The sequence below is a fragment of the Artibeus jamaicensis genome, unplaced genomic scaffold (assembly GCF_021234435.1).
Source record: "Artibeus jamaicensis isolate MK-2021 breed Jamaican fruit bat unplaced genomic scaffold, CSHL_Jam_final contig_2002, whole genome shotgun sequence".
NCBI lineage: Eukaryota > Metazoa > Chordata > Mammalia > Chiroptera > Phyllostomidae > Artibeus > Artibeus jamaicensis.
The window spans coordinates 1,139,122-1,164,765 of record NW_026521408.1 but is presented as its reverse complement, the minus strand read 5'-3'; the positions used below and the strand labels follow the sequence as shown (position 1 = coordinate 1,164,765).

The following is a 25,644-nucleotide window of genomic DNA, read 5'->3' as shown; positions in this document are numbered from 1 at the left end:
TGAAGGCTAAATTAATTGAAGGGAAATGCACAGGAAACCAATAGTGATGGAAGGAAACTGGGACTCAAATCAAGGGAGTGGACCAGAAGGAAAAAAAAATGACCAAACAGAAAAGGATGAAGAAACAAGAATTCAAAAAAAGGAGAAGAGGCCTAGGAACCTCCAGGACATCTTTAAACGCCCCAACATCCAAACTATAGAAGTACCAGAAGGGGAAGAGAAAGAGCAAGTGGAAAACTTATTTGAGCAAATAATAAAGGAGAACTTCCCCAATCTGGTACAGGAAATAGACCTCCAGGAAGTCCAAGAAGCTCAGAGAGTCCCAAAGAAGTTGGACCCAAGAAGGAACACACCAAGGCACATCATAATTACATTAGTCAAAATTAAAATGAAGGAGAGAATCTTAGAAGCAGCAAGAGATAAGGGGATAGTCACCTACAAAGGAGTTCCCATCAGACTGTCAGCAGATTTCTCAAAAGAGACCTTACAGGCAAGAAGGGGCTAGAAAGAAGTATTCCAAGTCATGAAATCCAAAGACCTACAACCAAGATCGCTCTATCCAGCAAGCAAAGCTTTCATTTAGAATGGAAAGGCAGATAAAATGCTTCTCAGATAAGATCAAATTCAAGGACTTCATCATCACCAAGCACTTATTATATGAAATGATAAAAGGACTTATGTAAGAAAAAGAAGATAAAAAAGATGAACAATGAAAGGACAGCAAACTCACAGTTATTAAGAACCACACCTAAAACAAAAGCAAACTAAGAGGACAGCTAGATCAGGAGCAGAACCATAGAAATGAAGATCACATGGAGGGTTAGCAACAGGGGAGTGGGAGGAGGAGGAGAAGGGGGGAGAAGGTACAGAAAATAAGTAGCATAGATGGTAGGGAGAAAATAGAGAGGGGAAGGGCAAGAATAGTAGGGGAAATATAGAATCTAAAGATCTTGAGACATGTGGTCATAAACTAAAGGGAGGTAATGGTGGGGGAGGGGTGTGCAGGGTGGAAGGGAAGGAAGGGAGGAAACAGAATAACTGTAATGGCATAATCGATAATATATATTTAAAAAATAAGTGATAACTAGAGTTGGAGAGGTTGTAGGGAAAAGGGAACCCTCATTCACTGCTGGTGGGAATGTAGACTGGTACAGCCACTATGCAAGCATCTCTTGGTTCCTCAAAAAATTAAGAATAGAGTACTATACGATCCAGCAATCCCTCTTCTGTGTATCTACTAGAAAAACTCAAAAACACATATTTGTAAAATATATGCACCCCTATGTTCACTGCAGGATTATTCACGGTGGCCAAAACATGGAGACAACTGAGTGTCATTTGATAAGAGTACTGGATAAAGATGTGATATATATACACAATGGAAAACTCGGCCATAAGAAAAGATGAAATACTGCCATTTGTGACATGAATGGACTTTGAGGATATTATGCTAAGTGAAATGTCAGTCAGAAAAACCTAAGAACCATGTGGTTTTACTCATATATGAGATATGACTGAAATTCATGGACACAATGTGGTGGGTTGCAAGAGCGAAGGGGTTTGGGATGGGGGGGCCTAATAATATATGGTGATAGAAGATGGTCTGACCTTATTTGCTGACCACAGATTGCAATATACTGATCTAGTATCATAGAAATGCACACTTAAAACCTATATAATCTTACTAACCAATGTTACCCCAATAAATTTAATTAAATACAATAAAAAGCAAACCACAAGATACTACCTCACATCTACTAGATGACTAAAAAAAACAAACAAAAACATGGATAACAACTCATGTTGGTGAGGATGTGAAGAAATGAGAAACTTCTTACATTGCTCTAGGACCATAAAATGCTGTAGCTACTGAGGAAAATATTTGCCAATTCCTCAAAAGTTAAACAGAAGTACCTCATGGTCTAGCCATTTACACACCTAAGTATATACCCCCAAGTATTGAAAACAGGGAAGGGACTCAGATATTTGTACACCCAAGCTCAGTGCAGCACTGTTCACAATGGCCAAAAAGTAGAAACAACCTAAGTGTCCAATGACGGATGAATGGACAAAATGTGGTTCATCCCCACAACAGAATGTTATTCAGCTTTAAAAGGGGAGGAAATCCTGACATATGTTACATTATGGATGAACCTTTAGTCAGCCCTAACTGGTGTGGCTCAGTTGGTTGAGCATCATCCCCCAAAGCAAAAGGTCATTGGTTTGATTGCTGGTCGAATCCATGTCTGGTCCCTGGTTGGGGATATGTGTGAGAGGCAACGAATTGATGTCTCTCTCAATATCGATGCTTCTGTCCCTTTCTCCCTCCCTTACCAACTCTCTCTAAAATATTAAGTTAAAAATTTTTTAAAATTAAGGTAGGTAAAATAACCCAGTCACAGAAAAACAAATGTGTGAGTCCATTTATACAGATATTTTTCTGCCCAATACCCAATCTCACTAAGGAACAAGAACATACTTAGGAAACAGTTTTCCATAGGATCTGCAGAGAAACATTCTAGCTCCACACCTGTGGACAAAAATGGTCCATATAGTAAACCAGACAAGCTCAGGGGAGGCCTGTCTGGTAGCCTTACAAACTCAGACCTAAGATAACTTCAGAATGGTCTGAAATGAAAACTTCATTAGTACCCCTGACCAATGTTGGTTGGAGCAGTATACCATGAACTGAAAGGTTGTAGGTTCAATCACTATTTGGGATATGTACGGTAAACAACCAATTGAGGTTTCTCTCTCACATCAAGATTTTCTTCCTCTCTAAAATCAGTAAACTCCTTTAGTATTTTTTAAAAAGCTACATTGTTTTAAGATAGAATGCAGCAACATGCTAATTTATTCAATAGTGCATGCAAATTAATGATACTTGTGGATTAGACTATTTTCATGTGCAAATAATAGTGGTAAATTTGTTACGCAATGTAGCTTTTCAAAAACATCACATACTTTCAAATAAGCCAGGAAAAAGGGTATATATATAGAAAAAAAATAAAGCCAGTATTAAAAACTCGGGACCTGGATGAAAATCTAAGGAAGATTCTATGTAATTCTTACATTTCTCATTATTAAAAAAAGGCAGTCAAAACCTTTGCCCTGGCTGGTGTGGCTCAGCGGGTTGGGTATTGTCTTGCAAAACAGGAAGGTTGAAGGCCAGGTCCCTGGTTGGGGGCATGTGAAAGGCAACGAATCAATGTTTCTCTCATACATCAATGTTTCTCTCTCTTTCTCCTCCCTTCCTCTCTGTCTAAAAATAGATACATAAAATCTAAAAACAAAAAACACTAATAAACCTTTACTTCTACACCGAAACAGTCATCAATTTAATGCTAGTTATCAATTAAATCTGGTCTAATCAATGAGAGAGAGGGTATTAACCACCATTCTCAAGTATTAAAGAGCACATCTCAATTCTAGCTCTGGGTTTAATTTACTAACACTTGTTATCAGCCTTTATTTGTTTGTTTCATTCATTCAACAAATTGTCAGGAACCTTTTATAACGCCCCCCTAAATTATATGTCCTTTTATAGAAGTCACGTAGATCCAAATATTGCTCAGGGCTTTGCCGTACATTAACAAACTTCATCATGGCCCTATAATTTACTAACTTTTCTTCAAAATCCCAGAAACAGACTATATTCTTGGTAGCCAAATTTTCTATTAGCTTAATCAGTGAGCCAAACTAAAAGGCGGCAGACAGACCTCCCATCCTCTTAAATTTCATACTAGAAAATTTGTTAAAACTTTTCATTAAGGCCTGTCCAGGTAGCTCAGTTGAGCTCAGTGTCATCCACACTTGCCATGGTTGTGGGTTCAAATCCCAGTCAGGACACATATAATAATCAGCCAATGAAAGCATGAGTAAGAGGAACAACAAGTTGATGTGTGTGTCTCTCTCCACCTCCTCTCTCTCTTAAAAGCAGTAAAATTTAAAAAATTTTTTGTTGGACTTCCGCCAAGATGGAGACGTAGATGGAGGATCCACCTCGCCTCTGTGCACAACCAAATCTAAGAACAACTATTTTTAACAGCAGTCACAACCAAGCCACACGGAAAATCGACAATACGGAGTCCAAAGGACAACTAGATACTCGGCTGGACCGGTACGAGGAGCGAGGCCAGCAGCGGAGCAGGTTAGCAAGAAAAAATTCCCGGGGCGGTGCGCGGCGCGCACAGGCAACCGAGGGCACTGATCGCCAGCCAGCTGGCTGCGGGAGCGCACAGGGAAGAGGCGTGGTGGGTCGGTCGGTCGCGCGCATTTACGTGGGGAGAAGCCAGTGAGAAGGGAAGCCTGCTCGGGGCAGCAGGCTCGCACAATTCCGATTGGATAAACAAGCCCCAGGCATGTGGAGTGACTAGATGCGCTGGGCTAGCGGAGAGGAACGCCATTGCTCCCTCTCTGACCACGCCCCCACACACAGCGTCACAAACCAACGACCTGGGTCTCCCCGTCCTGGTAAACAACTAAGGCTTCGCTCCGCTCTGCTCACTCAACAGCGCGAACAGACCAAAAATGGCTCTAGGACAACTCAGAGCCCCAGAACCGATAGACCTAAGTGATGAAGAAATAGCCAGTCTTTCAGATGCACAGTTCAAAACACTGGTTATAAGGATCCTTACAGAACTGGTTGACTTTAGCCACAAATTAGAGAAACATATGGAAGCTAAATTAATTGAAATGAATGGGGATACAAAAGATTCCAATAGTAATGGAAAGAAAATTGGGACTCAAATCAAGGGAGAGAACCAGAAGGAAGAAAAAAATGATCAAGCAGAAAGGAATGAAGAAATAAGAATTCAGAAAAATGAGGAGAAGATTAGGAACCTCCAGGACATCTTTAAACGTTCCAACATCCGAATTATAGGGGTACCAGAAGGGGGAAAGGCACAACCACCAGTTGAAAAATTATTTGAACAAATAATAAAGGAGAATTTCCCCAAGATGGCAAAGGAAATAGACTTCCGAGAAATCCAGGAAGCTCAGAGAGTCCCAAAGAAGTTGGACTCAAGAAGGAACACACCAAGGCACATCATAATTACATTAGCCAAGATTAAAATGAAGGAGAGAATCTTAGAAGCAGCAAGAGCTAAGGGGACAGTCACCTATAAAGGAGTTCCCATCAGACTGTCAGCTGATTTCTCAAAAGAGACCTTACAGGCAAGAAGGGGCTGGAAAGAGGTATTCCAAGTCATGAAAACCAAAGATCTACAACCAAGATTGCTCTACCCAGCAAAACTTTCATTTAGAATGGAAGGACAGATAAAGTGCTTCTCAGATAAGACCAAATTCAAGGAGTTCATCATCACCAAGCCCTTATTATATGAAATGTTAAAGGGACTTACCTAAGAAAAAGAAGATAAAAAAGATGAACAGTGAAAGGACAGCAAACTCACAGTTATTAAGAACCACACCTAAAACAAAAGCAAACTAAGAGGATAGCTAGATCAGGAGCAGAACCATAGAAATGAAGATCTCAGGGAGGGTTAGCAATAGGGGAGTGGGAGGAGGGGAAGGGGGGAGAAGGTACAGAAAATAAGTAGCATAGACAGTAGATAGAAAATACATAGGGGGGAGGGTGAGAATAGTAGGGGAAATACAGAATCTAAAGAAATTGAGACACATGTTCATGAACTAAAGGGGGAAATGGTGGGGGAGGGGTATGCAGGGTGGAGGGGAAGGGAGGGGGGAATAGAGCAAATGTAATGGCATAATCAATAAAAAAAATATGTAATTAATAAAAAAAATTTTTTTTGTTTAGAAAAAATTCAATGATGGTGGGCCTGAGGGTGTTATGAACATGAAACATTTAAAAGACCACAACTGTCCTGGCTGGTGTGGCTCAGTGGACTGAGTGCCAGTCTGCAAACAAAATGGTCACTGACTTAATTCCCAGTCAGGGCACATGCCTGTGTTGTGTGGGCCAGGTCCCCAGTAGGGTGCATGCAAGAGGCAACCACATGTTGATGTTCCTTTCTCCCTCTTTTCCCCCCTCTCAAAATAAATAAAATCTTAAAAAATAAGGTAAAACAGCACAACTAATATTAAGCATTCCAATAGATTTCAAGTGTGTTAATAATAGAAGTAAAAATACCTCTTCTATTTTAGTACTGCTTTAAGCTCCCAAAACGACACATCATTTAAAAGGGGTGGGGGTGGTGTGTTTTTTTTTTGGGAGGGAGAAAAGGGGGGGGGCGGGGGGGGGGGGGGGGGGGGGGGGGGGTTTGGGGGGGGGGGGGGGGGGAAGATGAAATAACCAATAACATCAGGAATATAAGGTTAGATCTAGAACCTCATATTAGTCTTTCTGCAAATTACTCTCAAATTATTTTCACATTACTCCCAGTTTCAAGTTCTAAGTGATTAATAGTTGATTTACTTGCAAGAAGCTGTATTAGTAGTTTATTTAATGTAACCTAATATATAAATGTCAGTAAAGTCAACCATTCTGTTAAAGCACATGGAACATGTACTAATGCTCTCAAATGTTTGGAAATTAAGCAATGTATTTGATACATAATTTATGGCAATAGGAAAATATTTTTTTATCTGAATGAAAATATTCCACATGGCATGAGTGCTGCAGCTAAACTACATTAGAGGGTAATTGTCTTAAAAGCACAAATTCTGAAAAGAAGGTTGAAAAAGCAATGTTATTTAACTCAAGATGTTAGGAAAATAACATAATCTAACATAAAGGGTAACGTCACAACCAACTTTGGTTTATTCAATGAACATAAAATTGATTTGTTGATTTATTTATGTATTTATTTTTTTATTGTGACACTATTACAGATGTCTCCATCTCCCCCCTTTGCTCCCCTCTACCTAGCCTCCACCCACCAGCACACCATTGTCTGTGTCTATCTATGGATTATGCATATAAGAGGGGAAACCCAAAACCCCTCAAAATTTGTTTACATAAATGTGTTTGACGTGTTTAAACTCAGTCACCTTCAAAGTACTCTCCATTTGATGCAATACATCTATTGACTTTTTTTTCCACTGCTTAAAACTGTTTTTGAACTTGTCGATTTTGATACCTTTTAAAGTGCTTCTGCTGTTTTTCGTTTTACCTCTTCCACACTGAAAAACATTTCCCTTTGAGGACTTTTTTCATCCAGGGAAACAAAAAAAAAGTTGCTGGTCATTAGATTGGGTGAATAGGGAGGGTAGCCAATAGGGGTCATGCCATTTTTGGACAAAAACTGATAAAAACTCAGTGTGGTATGGGCAGGTACAATAATAAATCAGCCATCATTAAATGGGCAAATGCATTGAGTCTTCAAAAGAAATTCACTTAAGCCAAATACAGCCTCTCACAATGCCAGCTGGTACACTGATACAAACGGGTTCCTAGAACACTCAACTAGCAGGAGAAGCCTAGAAGGGGCCCACCCTCTAGAAGATAATTTCCAGGCGTTTTTTGGATCCACCCTCGTAAGTTCTTTGGCCAATCCCTTCATCTTCTTTCATCCAGTCTCCCTGTTCCCCCTGAAAGCCATTAGTCTGTTCCTTGTGTCCATACCTCTGTTTCTATTTTATCAGTTTATTTTGTTCATTAGATTCCACATAAAAGTGAGATCATAAAATATGTTTTTCTGACTTATTTCACTCAGCATAATAATTTCTAGGTCTGTCCATGCTGTCACAAAAGGTTAAGATACACTTCTTTCTTTATAGCTATATAGTATTCCACGGTGTAAATGCACAAGTTTTTTAGTCCACTCATCTACTGATGGGCACTTGGGTTCTTTCTAGATCTTGGCTATGGTAAATAACACTATGAACATAGTGGTGCACACATTCTTTCAAACTGGTGTTTTGGGAGACTTAGCCCATATTCCCAGCAATGGGAACATTGGGACAAAGGGCAGTTCCGTTTTTAATTATGTGAGTGAACTACATACTGTTTGCCACAGTGGCTCCAACAGTCTGCACTCCTACCAACAGTACATTAGGGATTCCTTTTCTCCACACCTTCGCCTGCACTTGTTTGTTGAATAACTGATGGCAGCTATTCTGGCAAGTATGAGGTGATATCTCATTGTGGTTTTCATTTGCATTTCTCTGATGATTATGACGCTGAGCATTTTTCATAAGTCTGTGGGACATTTGTATGTCCTCTTTGGTGAAATCTCTATTCAGGTCCGCTGCCCACTTTTTAATAGAATTGTTTGTCTTTCTGGTGTTGAACTGTTATGTAAGTTCTTTATATATTTTAGAAATTAACCTCTTGTGTATGTTCTCTCATACAGTGGGTTCCCTTTTCATTTTGCTTAAGGTTTCTTTTGCTGTGCAGAAGCCTTTTAGGTTGATATAGTCCCATTTGTTTATTTTTTTCCAATACTTACCTCGCTCTAGGAAACATAAGAACAAAAATACTGCTACAAGGGATGTCTGAAATTTTACTGCTTATGTTTTCTTCTAGGGTATTTATGGTTTTATCACTTAAGTCATTTACCAATTTTGAGTCTATCCTTGTGTATGGTATAAATTGGTGGTCTAGTTTTACTTTTTTGTATGTATGTTTAATGTTCGAAACACCACTGCTTGAACACCAGACTGTCCTTACTGCATTGTATGCTCTTGTCTCCTTTGTCAAACATTAATTGCCTATATAGTCATGGGTATACTTCTGGGCTCTCTGTTCTGTTCCATTGATGCATATGCCTGTTGTCATGCCTGTTCCAGGTGGTTTTGATTATAATGATGTCATATAATTTGATATCTGGTATTGTGATCCCTCCAATTTTGTTCTTTTTCAAGACTGCTGAGGTTATTTGGGATCTTTAATGGTTCTAAATAAATTTTTGGAATATCTGTTCCAGCTCTGTGAAATATGTCACTGGTATTATAATAGGAATTGTGTTGAATCTATAGATTGCTTTGGGTAATGTGAATATTTTAATCATGTTTTAAATTCTTCCAATCCATGAACACAGAATATGTTTGTACCTATTTGTATCTTCCTCAATTTCTTTCTTCAATGTTCTATAGTTTTCCAAGACTTTTACCTCCGTAGTTAAATTTATACTCAGTTACCTTCATTTTTTTTCAGTAGTAAGTGGGATTATTTTCTTACTTTCTCTGATACTTATTAGTGTATAAAAATGCCACCAATTTCTAAATGTTAATTTTGTATTTTGTTACTTTGCCAAATTCATTTATTAGCTCTAATAACTTTGGGGTTAAGAATTTTAGAGTTTTCTATGTACAATATCACTTTTGAATAATGAGTTTTACTTCTTCCTTTTAAATTTTGAATGCTTTTTATTTATTTTTGTCTGACAACTGTGGCTAGGACTTTCAGTATTATGCTGAATAAGAGTGGTGAAAGCAAACATCCCTGTCTTGTTCCTAATCTTAAGGGGAATGCTTTTAGTTTTTGCCCATTGAGTATAATGTTTTCTGTGGGTTTGTCATATATGGCCTTTTTTACATTGAGGTATGTTCCTTCAAATCCCACTTTGCTGAGATCTTTTTAATCATAAATTGGTGCTAGATTTTATCAAATGCTTTTTCTGGATCTATTCATATGATTATATGGTTTTTAGCTTTTGTTTTGTTTATGTGGTGTATCATATTTATTGACTTGCAGACACTGACCAACCTTGTGACCTTGGAATAAATCACACATGATCATGGTGTATAATCTCTTTAATGTATTGCTGGATCCAGTTTACTAATATTTTACTATGGATTTTAGCAGCTATGTTCATCAGGGGCATTGGCCTAGAATTTTATTTGTAGTATCTTTATATGGTTTTTGAATTAGGATAATGGTAGCCTCACAAAATAAGCTTCAGAGTTTTCCCTCCTCTTGGATTTTCTGGCATAGTTTAAGACAGGTTTGGCTCTTCTTTGAATGTTTAGTAAAATTCCCCTCTGAAGCTATCCAGTATTTATTGGGATTTTTTAATAAAGATTTTATTTATTTATTTTTTGGAAAGGTGAAGAGAGGGAGAGAAACATCAACCCATGGTTGCCTCCTGAGCGCCCCCCCTCACTTCTGGGGATCTGGCCCCAAACCCAGGTATGTGCCCTAGTCTGGGAATCAAACTGGTGACCCTTTGTTTTGCAGGCTGGCACCCAATCCAGTGAGCCACACCAGCCAAGGTGGGAATTTTTTTATTACTGCTTCAATTTCACTAGTTGTAATTGTGTATTCGGATTCTCTGACTCTTCCTGCTTCAGTTTTGAAGACTGTATGTTTCTAGTAATTCATCCACTTCATCCAGATTGTCCAATTTGTTGACATAGATTTTATTGTGATATTCTTTTACAATCATTGTTCCTTCTCCTCTTTCATTTCTAATTGTTTTTATTTGGGTCCTCTTTCTCTTTTTCCTATTGAGCCCCATTAAAGGTTTGTTGATCTTACTTATCTTTTAAAAGAACCAGCTCTGGGTTTCACTTATGCTTTGTTTCTTTTTTTAAACTCTATTTTGGTTATTTCTGCTCTGACCTTTATTTTTTCCTTCCTTGTACTCACTTTGTGCTTTATTTGTTGTTTTTTTTCCTACTTCCATTAAGGATAAAATTCGAGTATTTATTTGATTTTTTTCCCCTTGTTTTCTGTTGTTAGGCCTGCAATGCTCTGAACTTCCCACTTAGGGATACTTTCACACTGTCCCCTAAATTTTGGGTTGTTGTGCTCTCATTTTCATTTGTTTGATGGCAACATTTGATTTCTTCCCTGATCTTACTGCTAACCCACTCATTGTCTACAGTAATATGTTATTTAGCCTCCATGCTTTGTGTGTTTTTCAGTTTGTTTCCTGTGCTTGATTTCCGTTTTCATACCATTATGGTCAGAGAACACAAAGTTGATTTAGTATTAGGAAATCAGTGTAACTTACCACATTACATTGGAATAAAGGAGAAATATTATGTGTTCATCTTAATACATGAAAGAAAAGTTTAACAAAATCCAACATCCATTCATAAAAGTATTTAGCAACTAGAAATAAAAGGGAATACCTTTAACATACAAAACATAAATTAAAAATTTTGTTGTACTTCTATTAGCAATAAAAATTAAGATAATTTTTAAAAAGATAATTTACCATTGCATCAAATATACCTAAAAATAAATTTAATAAAAGATGTTCGAGACCTCAACAGAGAAAGCTATAAAACATTACGGAAGAAAATTAAATTGATCTAAATTTATTAAGATTCAATACAATCCCAAGTTTTATGTATTCAAGAAAACTGAAAAGTTGATTCTAAAATATATAAGGCATTATTAAAGAATAAGTAGGTTTACTCATGAAATCTGACCCCTACATTACACTACACACAAAATCAACTCCAAGTGAAGCATAAATATAAAATCTGAAAGGCAGATCAATATAGCTTTTAGAGAAAAAGAAAGTGAAATATAACTAGGGCAGAGAAGGATTCTCAAAACTGTATATAAAAAGTACTTAACATCAAGATGGATTTGCAACCAAGATGGATTTACCCCAAAAAAGGGTTCGAATCTAGACCATGTAAAGGACTCCAACAAATCAATAACAATTCAGTAGAAAAAGGCATTTCATAAAAAAAATTATCGAATTACCAATAAACAGGGTGGGGCAAAATAGGTTTATAGTTGTTCATAAGGCTAACACAATAATTAATAAATAATATAGAAATAAAGTGTTTCATACATTCACACTGTGAACCTACTTTTGCCCCACTCTGTAAGTATATGAAAAGATACTCCATAACTTCAATATTGACCACTAATGTAGGATACAGAGAAATAAAAGTTAAAAGTAGAAAATCCTGCCAAACCTAGCAATACTGGCTAATAATAAAAATACTGACAATATCAAATACTGAGAGTGCAAAACAAAAGTAATTCTCACAAACCATCTCTAGCATAAACTGGTACAATCACTTTCAAAGTTTCCACTTAAAACTATAGATTATAGCCCTGACCAGTGTGTCTCAGCAGGTTTGGCGTTGTCCCACAAAGTGAAAGGTTAAGGGTTTGATTTCCTATCAGGACACGTGCCTGGGCTGCAAGCCAGGTCCCTGGTTAGGGGTGTACAAAAGGCAACCAACTGGTGGACTTCTGCCAAGATGGAGGCGTAGGTGGAAGCACTGCACCTTCTCGTACAACCAAGTTTAAAAACAACAAAGTTTTAGCAACAAAAACGCAGCCAAACCACAGAAAATTGAACTACATGGAAGTCTGACAACAACGGACCCTTCAGCCAAACCAGTAATAGGGGCAGAGCCTGCAGCAGAGCAGGGTCAGGCAGGAAAGATCCACCAGACCAACCCGGGCGTGCGACCCAGGTGCACCATCAGCCGTGGCGGATCCCAGGTGTGGAGAAGCGGGCGGACTCACTGAGGGCGCAGGGCGGTGGACTCACTGAGGGCGCAGGGCGGTGGACCCACTGAGGGCGCAGGGCGGTGGACCCACTGAGGGCTGACTGCGGTCACACATTCCTGCACAGATAAACCAGTGAAGAAGGAGCGAGCAGTGAGACAGACCGTGCAGGCCCCAGTGACAGGAAGCGGCAGAGAGAACCGCCACTGTCCCTTTCTGACCCCGCCCCCACATACAGCATCACAAACCAACAATCTGGGTGGCCCCGCCCTGGTGAACACCTAAGGCTCCGCTCCTCATACATAACAGGCACGAACAGATAAAAACATGGCTCAAGAACAACTCAGAGCCCCAGAGCTGATAAATCTAAGCAATGAAGAAATAGCCAAACTTTCAGATGCACAGTTCAAAACACTGGTGATCAGGATGCTCACAGAACTGGTTGATTTTAGTCACAAATTAGAGGAACATATGAAGGCTAAACTAATTGAAACAAAGGGAAATGCACAGGAAACCAATAGTAATGAAAAGGAAACTGGGACTCAAATCAAAGGAGTGGACCAGAAGGAAGAAAAAAACCAAACAGAAAAGGATGAAGAAACAAGAATTCAAAAAAAGGAGAAGAGGCTTAGGAACCTCCAGGACATCTTTAGACATTCCAACATCTGAATCATAAGGGTGCCAGAAGGGGAAGAGAAAGAGCAAGTGGAAAACTTATTTGAACAAATAATAAAGGAGAACTTCCCCAATCTGGCAAAGGAAATAGACTTCCAGGAAATCCAGGAAGCTCAGAGAGTCCCAAAGAAGTTGGACCCAAGAAGGAACACACCAAGGCACACCATAATTACATTAGTCAAAATTAAAATGAAGGAGAGAATCCTAGAAGCAGCAAGAGATAAGGGGACAGTCACCTACAAAGGAGTTCCCATCAGACTGTCAGCAGATTTCTTAAGAGACCTTACAGGCAAGAAGGGGCTAGAAAGAAGTATTCCAAGTCATGAAATCCAAAGACCTACAACCAAGATTGCTCTATCCAGCAAGGCTTTCATTTAGAATGGAAGGACAGATAAGGTGCTTCTCAGATAAGATCAAATTCAAGGAGTTCATCATCACCAAGCCCTTATTACATGAAATGTTAAAGGGATTTATCTAGGAAAAAGATAAAAAAGATGAACAGTGAAAGGAAAGCCAACCCACAGTTATTAACAACCACACCTAAAACAAAAGCAAACTAAGAGGACAGCTAGGTCAGGAGTGGAACCATAGAAATGAAGATCACATGGAGGGTTAGCCTCAGGGGAGTGGGAGAAGGGGGGAGAAGGTACAGAAAGTAAGTAGCATAGATGGTAGGTAGAAAATAGACAGGAGGAGGGCAAGAATAGTAGGGGAAATATAGAATCTAAAGAACTTGAGACATGTGGTCATAAACTAAAGGGGGTAATGGTGAGGTAGGGGTGTGCAGAATGGAGGGGAATGAAGGGGGGAAATAGAACAAATGTAATGGCATAATCAATAAAATAAAAAAAATAATTCCTACTTTGGATGGGGGTTAGAGTTGTTGGCTTTGTGATAACTCACTAAGCTGTATAATAAAAATATTTACTTACAATAAATAATCAAATAGTCACAAATGTTAGGAAAAGTGCCAGTTTATTATATAAAGATGACTCCTACTCAAAATTGAAGCCAAAACCCTGAGATTCTGTTGGATTCATTTCACTTTTCTGACAAGAAAAAGTTGCATTAGCAATAAACTAAGGGACACAGCTAATATATAAACTCAGTGTTAATAGTAATCCCCCTAGCCGGGTTCACCATAGCGACTGTCTTAGCCTGTAACAGAACACTGCAGACCAGTGGCTTATGAACAGAAATCCCAGACTGGGTAATTCAAACCTTGGGATTACAGAGAGGCCTAACAAACCAACAACAAGGCCTCAGGTTTATCAACAGATTGGCTTACTCAGCATTTATACGGTAAATGCAATAATCCTGTTCTGCTAAGCTTTTATCTTATAAATCACTCATTCATTTACAAATTCAGGGCCCTGAAAACTAGACTTTTTAAAATTCTCATTGGAGGATATGCTTATTTGATTTTAGAATGGGAAAGGGAGGGAGAAACACTCATGGACGTGGGAGAGAAACATCGATGGGTTGTTCCACACAACTAACTGGGAATGGAACTGCAACCTAGGTATGTGCCAAGACTAGGTATGGAAACTGTGACCTTTCGATTTACTGGACAACACTCCAACAGAGTCACACAAGCCAGCATAAGAGAACTAGAATTTTTACTCACATTATACTAAAGTATAACTCTCCTTTACTTTGTTAATATTATTTCTTAGTTTCATCCACTTTTGAGGCTTTATGTACTTTTGAGGATTTGGAACCAGCAAAATTAAGATTGTATGAATAGGCGAACACTCTTAATTCTAAAGATACTACTCTCCTAGCCAAATATTTTCTGTATGTGAAGCATTGTGTTAAATGCAGGTTATACAAAACAGTAGGAGGTGAGCTCCACCTCTCATCTCAAGGCACATACAATATATTTGGGAAAATTATACCTAAAAATGCTCCTGTCTTTACTGCACTGCAACTAACAATAGAATTAATGGCACTGGACTTCAATGTCATTTATTTATTATTACTATTAATAAATAAATAGTATTTATTTACCGGACAGTACTTTTCAACATCAAGTGCATACACGACCAATCATCTCTATATCCTCAGGACCCAACACAGTCCCTTGCACACAGTAGCTCATTAAAAAGTTTGCTCAATGACTGAACAAAAAAACTCACATAGGGTAGCACATGACGAATAGGAAATTAATAGACGATGAAAAGAATCCAAAATAAAGGTATGACTACCATGTGGGGCCTTTGGTCACCCCTCCCCTTCATTCTAGCTTCCAGCTCACAATTCATTCCCTCATTTAATAACGGGATATACACTAAGAACTAACTGCACACTGGGCACTGGATTAAGTACCAAGATTAACAAAATCATATTCCCTGTATTCAAGTTGCCACACTCTAGCAGACCAACATTTAAGGAAGCCGATGCTTTACACGCCGAAACAGAGGCTAGAGGAGAACGCAACTCACTACTGTGGAGGTCATAGTCAAAACAGGCAGAAAAAGGTGGACTCAGAAAGGGGAAGGGTGAACACCAGGCGGTGAGAGGAAGGTCGCTAGTTATGGCTGTTAGCAGTTATCTAATGATGCCAGGGGTACAAGGGTGGCAGTGGTCAGGTTCTAAAGACCTTTGAATGCATCCTTTAGGGTTGAGATACTGGGCTAATCGACGATTAAATGTTTTTATTTTTAAGTTACAGTCGATAATCCCGATGATTTCACACCAGAAAACTGACTATGGCTTTGGCAAAAACTGAATCGAAGGTGTGGACATGGCCTCTGAGATGCAGGCTAATTTCAAAGTCACCCTTTTCAAGCAGCTCGGCCCCAACCAGGTGTGTCAACACCGAGTGCCCTGTACACCCGTCACCAACCTTCACACCCAGCCCCCACAGACGGTCCCGGCTCCGCAACCCTCACAACTTCCCGAGACTCCCCCTCCGCTGCCCGCGGGCCCGGCCGGCTCACGCACCCCTTCGGTCTTCATGTCCAGGATTCTCTCCACCTCGAACACATCCTCCCCGTCCTCCTCGCTGTCCCCCAAGGCCTCCGCTCCTTTCGTGCCCGAGTCCCTCTCATCGCCCACGGCTCCCTTGCCTTCGCCTACACGCGGCTCGCTGTAGGAGCCCGACACGGGAACGGCAGCAACGCTCCCCCCCTCTGCAACCGTTGCCGCCATTGCAGGAGAGCCGCAAGCCGCAGCGGCCGAGGTAGTCGCGAGGCACGCCCAGAGCTCGCACCGTTCAGCCCTCGTCCGCTAGCTCCTTGTGACGCCACTAGAGAGGAATTAGCAATGGCGGACCCGGAGTCCAGAGCCATTCGCTCACCAACCAATCGCGATGAGGCGGGCGCGCCATAATCTACAGGAAGTGGGGGGGCGGGCCGCTGGGCGCTAAGCGGAAGAGGAGCAGATAGAGTGCTTTAAAACCGGGTGGGGAGGAGCCGGGCAGAATCGTGGGGGGTTCGTCGCAGCGGAAGGGCAAGCAGGAGTCGGGCCGCAGGTTTACCTGGGCCCGGGGAGGGATCGAGGGGTCGGGCTTCCAGGAAGAGCACCGGCGCTGGAGAGGATTGGCTGTACTCTGGCCCTCACCCTCTATAGTCTGATCCGTAGCTTTCTAGGAAAAGCGCGGGCAACTCCGGAGACTCCAGGGACTGGAGCCTAACACCCAGGAATTCACACGTGAGATTGAGGCGCGGCTGACGCGTGTCAACAACTGAGAGAGCTGTACACTCTAGTGAGTATCGTCTAAAGATAAGGACAGTTTTTTTTATTATTAGTCTGTAAATCTGGTTTTCCAGGTAAAATCTGGGTGTTTTTTTCTGTTGAAAATACATGACGGGGGTGTGGTGGGGTGGGGTGAAAAAGGTGAAGGGATTAAGTACAAATTGGCAGTAACAAAATACGGGATGTAAGGTAAAGCATAGGCAATGTAATCAATAATATCAGAATTAGGTACATGGCAGGTGTTAGGTCGGAGTCGCTCAAGAAACCAGACAGATGTAGCGAGCTAAGGAGCAGGATTTATTAGCGGGGAATAAGAGGGAAAGTGGAGCCAACCAAGGGAGGTTAGGACGCGCTTAGGGCAGGGTTTTAACCGCAAAAACCCACGAGGGGTACTGATTGGGTTGTCAGAGTCTGATTGGCTAGAGCTGGTTGCTGGGTGCCATTTCTGTTGACCATTGTTCTTGATACATGTTGTCAGGCTCAAGTTAAAGCTGCGTGCGTCCTGTTATGCCGCATAGGCCGACCTCGGACCCCAATCGTAGCCAGGCATCTGTCTCTCCTGGGTAGGGTCGGCAGGCGTTTTCCCAGGGTACAGTTAACCACAGTACAGTTTTCCCGCCTGATTTTCCATTCCTGCTAGGCCTACCTAGGTCTGTCAGAAGGTGGGTACTAGATGTATTCGGGGACCACTTTGTAAAGTATGTGATCCTCTCTCTGATCACACTAAACTGTACATCTGAAACTAATACAAAATAGTATTGAATGTAAACTGTAATTGAAAAATAAAAAACTATCAGAGGATGTGTTAAAATTATCTTCTCCAGATTGTGAATGATAAACAATGTAGTAACCCAAAGTTGCTAGGAAAAGTCCACTTAAGTGTAAATGTTTTTCTCACTTGGAACTGCAAATAAAGTCTTTATGACAGCAAGCATTTTATTTTTGTTTCTTCCAACGGTTTGCTTAATCTACAAGATTAACTTTTTAAATTTAACTATGAGGTTAACTAAAGAATACTCCATGAGCAACACATCTTTGAGGTGGTGCAGCTAAAAACAATCAGCTTTGAGTTGGTGCATTATTTTGTCATTTGCTGAGCTTACAAAATGGACAGTACTAGGCATTAGGAATATAATGAGCAGAGTCTGCCTTCCAAGGATTCAGTCTATAAAAGGAAGATACAACAATTGTAATAATTAGATACATTTTGTAAAATAAGTTTTTAAAAATATAACCAAATACCATTAGTTGATGGGGAAAAGCTCATTATTTTCGAAGGATTCCAGCTAATAAGTTTAGAAAAGAGAATCACAATATTTCATGAAAATGATTCAGGTGACAAAACTGTTAGGTGAAAGCTGGGTTAGGAACTGGATGCCAAAGTATTTCTCCACAGATTTTGGGAAAACACACCATCACTGGAAACCCATTTATCAATGTGAGCATTGTTAATAGTAGAACAACATCCAGACTCCGTGGCTTCTGTGGACAAAAATATTGATCCTTAATCTACTTAGGACTTTAGACTTAATTTCCAGTCAGATAAGAAACACGAGGAAAGAGAAAAGGAAACAAATGGACAAGTCCAGAACTTGGGACATACTATAGGGCATACAACTGACCCTGTTTCTTCAACAAGTCAACAGCAGAAAAAGAAAGAGAAGAATGTTCTAAATTCATAAAAATGTGGCAAAATATTTTAAATCTTGAAATAAAAAATTTAAGTAATTGTACAAATTTCTCAACTAACCCAAAATATATAAAATAGAAATAAAGTGTCTACTCAAAGGTAACCACTTTGGAATATGACATGATAGATTTTTATGTAATACAAATACCCAATTATATAATTTTAAAATGAGTTTTAGTGTACGGTACGTCTTTCTGTGTGTGTGTCCATATTTCTTTAAGGTGAATTTCTGGAAGTAGAATTCCTTTCAGTGAAATTTATAGGTCAAAAGAGGGTAGTGATTTAAATTTTGATAAATACTTGAATTGCAAAATTTTGTTTTAGTATAATGTTTCCAGTAAGGAAGTATCTGTACTCACCTATTCTGTTACTGGGTCTTATCAATCTTTTAAATCCCTTAATCTAATAAACCATGAAAACATTGTTTATCTTCTGTGATTATGGCAAGTAGGCAAGGCCAAAGCCAAGGCCAAGACCGGACTGATTCTGTCAGTAAAGATAAACAAGCTACTGTAGATTTGGATGATTTATTACTTATATAAACAACAAGTGGAAGAATAGTAAAAGATACCATCTCCCCTTGTCCCATACTCCCAAAGGAGCTAGATAATTGGGACATGAGTTGTGGAACACATTGTTGAGGAACTGATTCTAGCTAGGTTTTGTTTTTTTTTTAGTCTGCAGTTGTATTCTAAGCTTCATACCTATCAGAACTAGGAGGTGACAAGAAACCATCTCATAATAGCCTTCCAGGGAGACACAAAGGCAGGTGGGAGAAGGCCCCATGGCAATTCCTCACAAGCCTCTTGTTTTGGGGTACCAACAGGATCACAAGCTGCAGTTCAAGCCCAGGGAGTAAGGATGGGTTGGTCACACATCAGGATGTTGGAAGTCAATGAAGATGAAGGCAGGACTAACAGCAGGAAGGGAAATCCTGAACCATGTGAATGAGGGGCAGTGCTGGACAGTTGGTGAATGGCAGCAATGGTAGGTAGGAAGATAGCCAGACTGTATCCTTAAGAAACTGGAATTTTATGTAAAGGTAGACGTTAATGGCCTAGGAGGGGTAGTGTGCAGGAAAGTGGACCTTACACTTCTCACAAAAAGTAAATGAAAATGGATCATAGACCTAAATGTAAAATCACAACCATAAAACTTCCAGAACATAGGTGAAAATTTAGATGACCTTGGTTTGGTGATAAGATTTGAGATTCCAACACCAAAAGCAAGAGCCATGAAAGCATTGCTCAGGACATACAGTTTGTCTAAGAAATAGGAGTATTGAGGATCCACAGTCAAGGTCTGGATATCCAGGACCCTGGAAATGGGAATGTGGACATCAGCCAAAGATCCTTGTTTCTTCCCAGCTTGCTCAGTCCAGACTCCTCAAAGGGGACAAGCAACAAGCTTCAAGGACTATCCAAATGTGTCTTACCACCTTAAAACATGTAAATACAAGAAATCTGTACTACTGTAATTTTTACTTTATTAACGCTTGTTCATTAAATCAATTCTGCTTCCATTTATTTTGAAGTGACATTGCTATATTTGATAAAACCATAATTAAATTTCATTATAGGTATCTATTAATATTTATTTTATAGGTAGAAGCATGAAAAAGTTTAAAACACAGCTTCATCTGTTTTAGCCTTGACCATAATTAAGAACTCTGTGAAGAGGAGAGGTGGTATTCATGGGTTGGATTCCCAATAGTTGTTTAGTGGCACAGTCCCAGTCTTTACCCAATTCAAGCCTTTGGCAGATAGATGGATATTGTCCTTCTGTTCTTCTTACCCATTCGCTTGCTTTCTTTATTTTCTCAAAAGCCCAGGGAATATTCCTAGATTTGAAAAAAGCAATGTTTCCATCAATTTTAGAATATAATTACATATAAAATGTAATGTGGTACCAAATCAAGCATGTTAACTCAGACAAAATGATTCTGTCAAAAATGAAGATATTTAATAAAAGCAGTTCTCTGACAGGTTATTAAAATTCTTCTACCAGTCTGACATACTTTTAACTTATTAAATGCATTTTTAAGCATATTACACCCATCACTTCCACTGTGTATCACAGACTTTCCAGCTACCTCTGGGACAGTTCAAGCATCTTCTAGCCTTCATATATCTGTTCATTGTTATTCTTTTTCATTTTACATCTGAATCCTACCCATTCTTCATGTACAACCTCAATCCTATTTTACAAACTAGGCTTCCAGTTCTCTCTCCTTTTCATTGTACCAGGAAGTCTCAATTTGACTAGTTATTTGCAAAGTACCTGATAATCACCTATGAAATTGTCATATATTTAACTCTGTCACATAAATTTACTAGTAAAATGTGCATATCAAAAACTTCAAGTTTGTGTCTATCAAATGCTATCAAATATTCTAGACTCAAATATTCAAGTCTATTCAAAACTCAGAAAAATTCTGAAAATTTTAAATTAATTTTTAATTATGGTAACAATATGTGATCTTGTGGGTTGTTGGGGGGATTAACAGAACACATGTTTAACAGCCCCTGGCACAGAGTAGGCAGTGAATATCATGATGACATGGACACACCAAATAGCAACAGGCCAAAGTGGTTAAATGATTTGTTTCTCAATAATTAGTCTACTTATAGTTACTAGCAACTGAAAACAACAAAACATTTTAAATATTCTCACTAATTCAACTGGCTTTCCTTTAATTCAGGTGGCCTTGAGACTGCTGACTAATCCACTAGTGTGAAAATTTTTTTAATATGCCACCATGCAACATGCTACTGCATTCATATTATATACATCATAGAGTAGGAAAAATAGAAAAGTTTTAAATAGGCAATAAACAGGAAATCAAGTTATTTAAACATTTTATTTATTAAAGTGCCAACAAACCATTTAGCTTTCACAGTGACAATATAGTGAGAGCCATATTTTCTTAAAATCTTGCTTTAATACTTCGATTTGCAATTCAAAAGTAAGTTCAAAGTTATTAATACTTGTTCTAGAAGCTACCATATTGGTGAAGGTCAAAACAGAAGTGTCTCTTTGTGAGACAGTAAAATTAGGTCTAATTTATTTTAATTTCATCTGTAAATACGTATCTCTAAGGGATAAGAACTTTTTCTTAAACATGACACTTAAAAACAGTTATAAATAATTCCCTAATATAACAAAATAGCCAAGTAATATTTAAACTTCCCTAATTGTGTTTTTAAAAATACAATGGATTTTGTTCAAATCTGGATCCAAACAAGGTGTACACATTGCCTTCTGTTCATAGTTTCAATTCTCCCCTCTTTTTTGTCTTGCTGTTTATCTCCTCACATCCTAGGGAACTGCTAATTATATTCCCATGTAAAATTTAATATGTATAACCTCTATTCTCTGATATTTGTTTGATCTTTATTATGAAAAATATTTACACAGCTTCTAAGTCAAAATCATAAAACAGGGTGTATTAGGAGAAACCTAGTTTTCATCCTTGTCTCTTCCTCCTCTAGATAATACATTTATTAGTTTAGCTTTATTAGTTTTCCTTTTGTCTTGCCTTTTAAAAAAACATGCAAATTACATTCATGTGTATATGTATACACAAGGGTGGTCATTTGCATGGGGTATGGATGGAGTTTTGATGGTTAAGGGGTATTCATAGGTGCACTTAAGGCCTGTTGTGTGGTAAAGTACCAGGGGTTAGCCAAAGGCTAGCAGCCAAGGCCTGAGAACCAGTTCTTTCCACACTGCAACATTTTGGCATAAAACTTAAAGTGATCCTAGAATCCTAAATTTGAACCTGATCTTCTAGGTGGTAATAAAGTTGGATTTATCAAGGTAAAACTTTAGAACATATTTTAATTTAACTTACAACTTAAATACACAGACATATAGCATGTGGATTTGCATTTGTATTCTTGGCCCACACCCTGCAATTGTTGGGATCAGGCCTAGTTCCAACAATCAGATTATGGACTTTTCAAAAGCACATAGAATTAGTACACTATAGTGAAAAGAAGTCTAAGCCAGAAGTCAAAGATCCAGGCTCCATTGTAAGCTACACTTAAACTCTGAGTTCCGGTTTCCTGTGCAGCCAGAGGCAAAAGTTCTGTGTCTGCCCTGCCAATAGAAGAGTGTGAGCAAAAAACATATCCTGTGAAGAAGTTCTTTTTGTACTTAAAATTCTGTGTGGCTTCTTATTAGGTTTAAGAAATGATTGAAAACATAAGTCAGTTGCTTAGTACTAGAGTTAAATGGAAAAATTTAGTTAAATATTAAATGATATTAAAAAAATATATATATAAATGGAAAACATCACAAAAAACCTGGAAATGGAGGCATCGTCCAATTTCATTAGGGATTTGAAGACTATTCCCATTTGTTCCAACCTGGTGCGAAGAAACTGCAGTACAAGAAGAGTGGCAATCAGGTCCAGAAGATGTTCTCTTCCTTTGATGCCTAAAAGTAGAAAACTCTTTTATGTCTGCTGGACACTCTGCACCTCAACTATGCCCATTTATAAAAGTTTTATGAAAGAATTTATACTGTGAAACTAAACCACATTAGCAGATCATAAAACTATTACTTTTCAAGGTTCTTAATTAGTCTGCTATTTAAATAAAAAATGAGGAGGATGGGAACATATGCCTGTCATATTATCCTGAAGGCTGTCAGGAGACAATTAGATCCAGACTTCCACCCCCTTGCCATCTTTAATAACCAAAGAAGTCTGAACTATGCAGAGAAAATTTCAGCTTCTAGGCTCTGGCTACAAATAGCTCAGAGGAGAAAACCTAAATATACAATAGACAATGAATATGGTTGATTAGACCAGTGTATCAGATTATTTCAATCTCTGGACCTATACTTTGATCTTTCTAAATACGGTGAGATATGCACCCCCAGACAAACCAAGTACTTCTTCCTTGTTTCCTGCTTGACTCTTTATAAAAGCTTTCAGCCCTTTCCCCTTATTTTGTAGTTCACTGGACTCAAGAGGGGAGGCAGCCCCTTTCATGAAGTATGAAATATAAGTTTTTAGATCAATTAAATTGTTCTTTTGATTATTGTAATCATTATTATTTATCCAAATCAAGACATTTTACTTACTATATTATGAAATGACAAAATTGCAAATGAAAGTTAACATATATTGGACGCAGAAATTTAAAACTCTTTATTTTTCAAAAATGTAAGTCATGTATTTGAAATCACTTTATACAATAAGCTAGATTTCAAATATTGTTATTTTTCCAATCTCACATTTTATGAAACTAGACTGTCCACAGCTACCTTGAGGGGGTTCAGAACATGCCATCACAGAATGTGCCACTTTGGCATGTGGATAATTTTGAACTGAAGGTAATCAAGACTCAGCAGACTCAGTAAAAACTTTTCACTTCCCCCCATAACTACCAGAGGTAATGTTTTCATCTGGGGACTTATCTGCATGTCAGGGAAAACATCTGTTTCCAGACATTGCTTTCTCTCACCTGGGTGAATTGCCTCCCCCACTTTGAAGCCCCAGACCACTATCCCTTTTCTTAGTTCAGTTGCCTGGCTGCCTTTTGACTCATATTTTTGTGGGCACAGGTACACTGGCACAGGTACATGTGTGTGTACATAATTAAAATAGTTTTTTTCTCTTGTTATAATCTATCTTTTATTAAGGGGGTAGAGGTGGTGGTCTCAGCCAAAAACCTAGAGAGGGTTACAGGGAAAGTTTTCCTCTTCCACAATCTTCATCATCATTAAAGCACAGTGAGTCATCTGATAATTTCCCAGGTAAATTATTTCCATCTAAGATATTTGATATGTAGTTGCATTATTTGCACTCCTACAACAGAGCCACTGAATGTTTTTTGATTATGAAATATTTTAAACATACAGAAAAGTAAAGAGAAAAATATAGGGGTGGACAAAAGCAGGTTTATAGTTCATATGGGAAATAATACAATAATTAATAAATAATGATACAAGAATAAACTGTTTTGCAACCACCCTTGTGTAAAATATCCCTATCATTGCAGGGCAGGTCAGCTTTTAACAGTTTCCTATATCTGCTTCAAATATCTCCCTTTTCTTTAAAAGAAACAAGATACTACAAAGTTGAAGCCCTCCCCACTTGTCCTTCAACCCATCCCCCAGCTCTTCAAAGGTAAACACTATCCTGATTTGGGACTGGACATTGCTTTTGAAAGCGATCTTCAACAGGCTCTTTAAACGGTATTCAGTGTCTGCAACTTTCAATTCATTTTTCCAAGAAAAACTTAATAAACTGTTAAATTCCTTTTACTTCCCTTTTTAGGATTTCTGTCAGATACCTTCCCTAACTATCCAAAATCAACACTATTACAGCCATTTGGGGCTGGGTGCTCTCCCAATTGCCACTGTGTTATTGAAAATAAAATACAGTAACTGAGAAAACACTTTATAATACAAAATATCTGTGAAGACTCAAATATGTCTCATTTTCTGGGTGACTGGTTTTCACAAAACCGTGTCTTGTAATTATAAATATACAGTTTGGGGGGAAAAGACAAAAGGATCTATGCATAGTATGTACATAGCTGCACATACAACATTTATTTTAAATTGTTCAAAGAGCTGAAAATACCAAAATGATATATTTTTTTAACACAGGAAATGGGAATTGAAAACACTTTTTTGGTTTAAATTTTATTTATTTTTAGAAAGAGGGGAAGTGAAGGACTTCAATGTGTGGTTGCCTCTCAATCATCCCCTACTGGGGAACTGGTCTGCAACCCAGGCATGCGCCCTGACGGAATCAAACCAGCGACCCTTTGGTTTACAGGCCACACTGAACCCACTGAGCCATGCCACCAGGGTGGGATTAAAGACATTTTAAAAAACAATACAACAAACCCAATCCATTATCCCACAAAAGAAAATCAGTGAAGACAAAAGAAAAAATGGAGACAGTTTAATTTAGGTTTCTTTTGGAGGTTGCTTTTTAGTATTACATATAAAATTGTAGACTAATTTTTAAGTGATATTAATAATAAGCAACACATAAATCATAAATATATAATTCAAGATTATCATAAATGATAAAATATCAAAATGATATATCAGAGCCATATAAAAAAATAAATTCAGAAGGGGAAGGAAAAAAAATAAGGAAAAGGATAAAAGAGAATGGAAGCTGTGTACAGAAGTATAAAAATAAGTTAGAGGAAAATATCAACATCTTGAGACTACATTGCAGGAAAAAAGGCAGAAAAGCCCACAC

General features: G+C 38.5%; 1 protein-coding gene across 1 annotated transcript in view; it reads right to left on the bottom strand.

Moving 5' to 3' along the window:
* Positions 1-17,004: 17,004 nt before the first annotated feature.
* PARP4 (poly(ADP-ribose) polymerase family member 4) overlaps positions 17,005-25,644 on the bottom strand; it is a 136,716-nt gene continuing 128,076 nt past the window's right edge. The window contains exons 33-34 of the mRNA XM_037156956.2: positions 22,718-22,850; positions 17,005-20,250 (exon numbers count right to left, since the gene is read on the bottom strand). Of these exons, the coding sequence (XP_037012851.2) occupies positions 20,055-20,250; positions 22,718-22,850 (329 nt within the window). The 3' untranslated portion in view covers positions 17,005-20,054. The remainder of the gene's footprint in view (positions 20,251-22,717; positions 22,851-25,644) is intronic.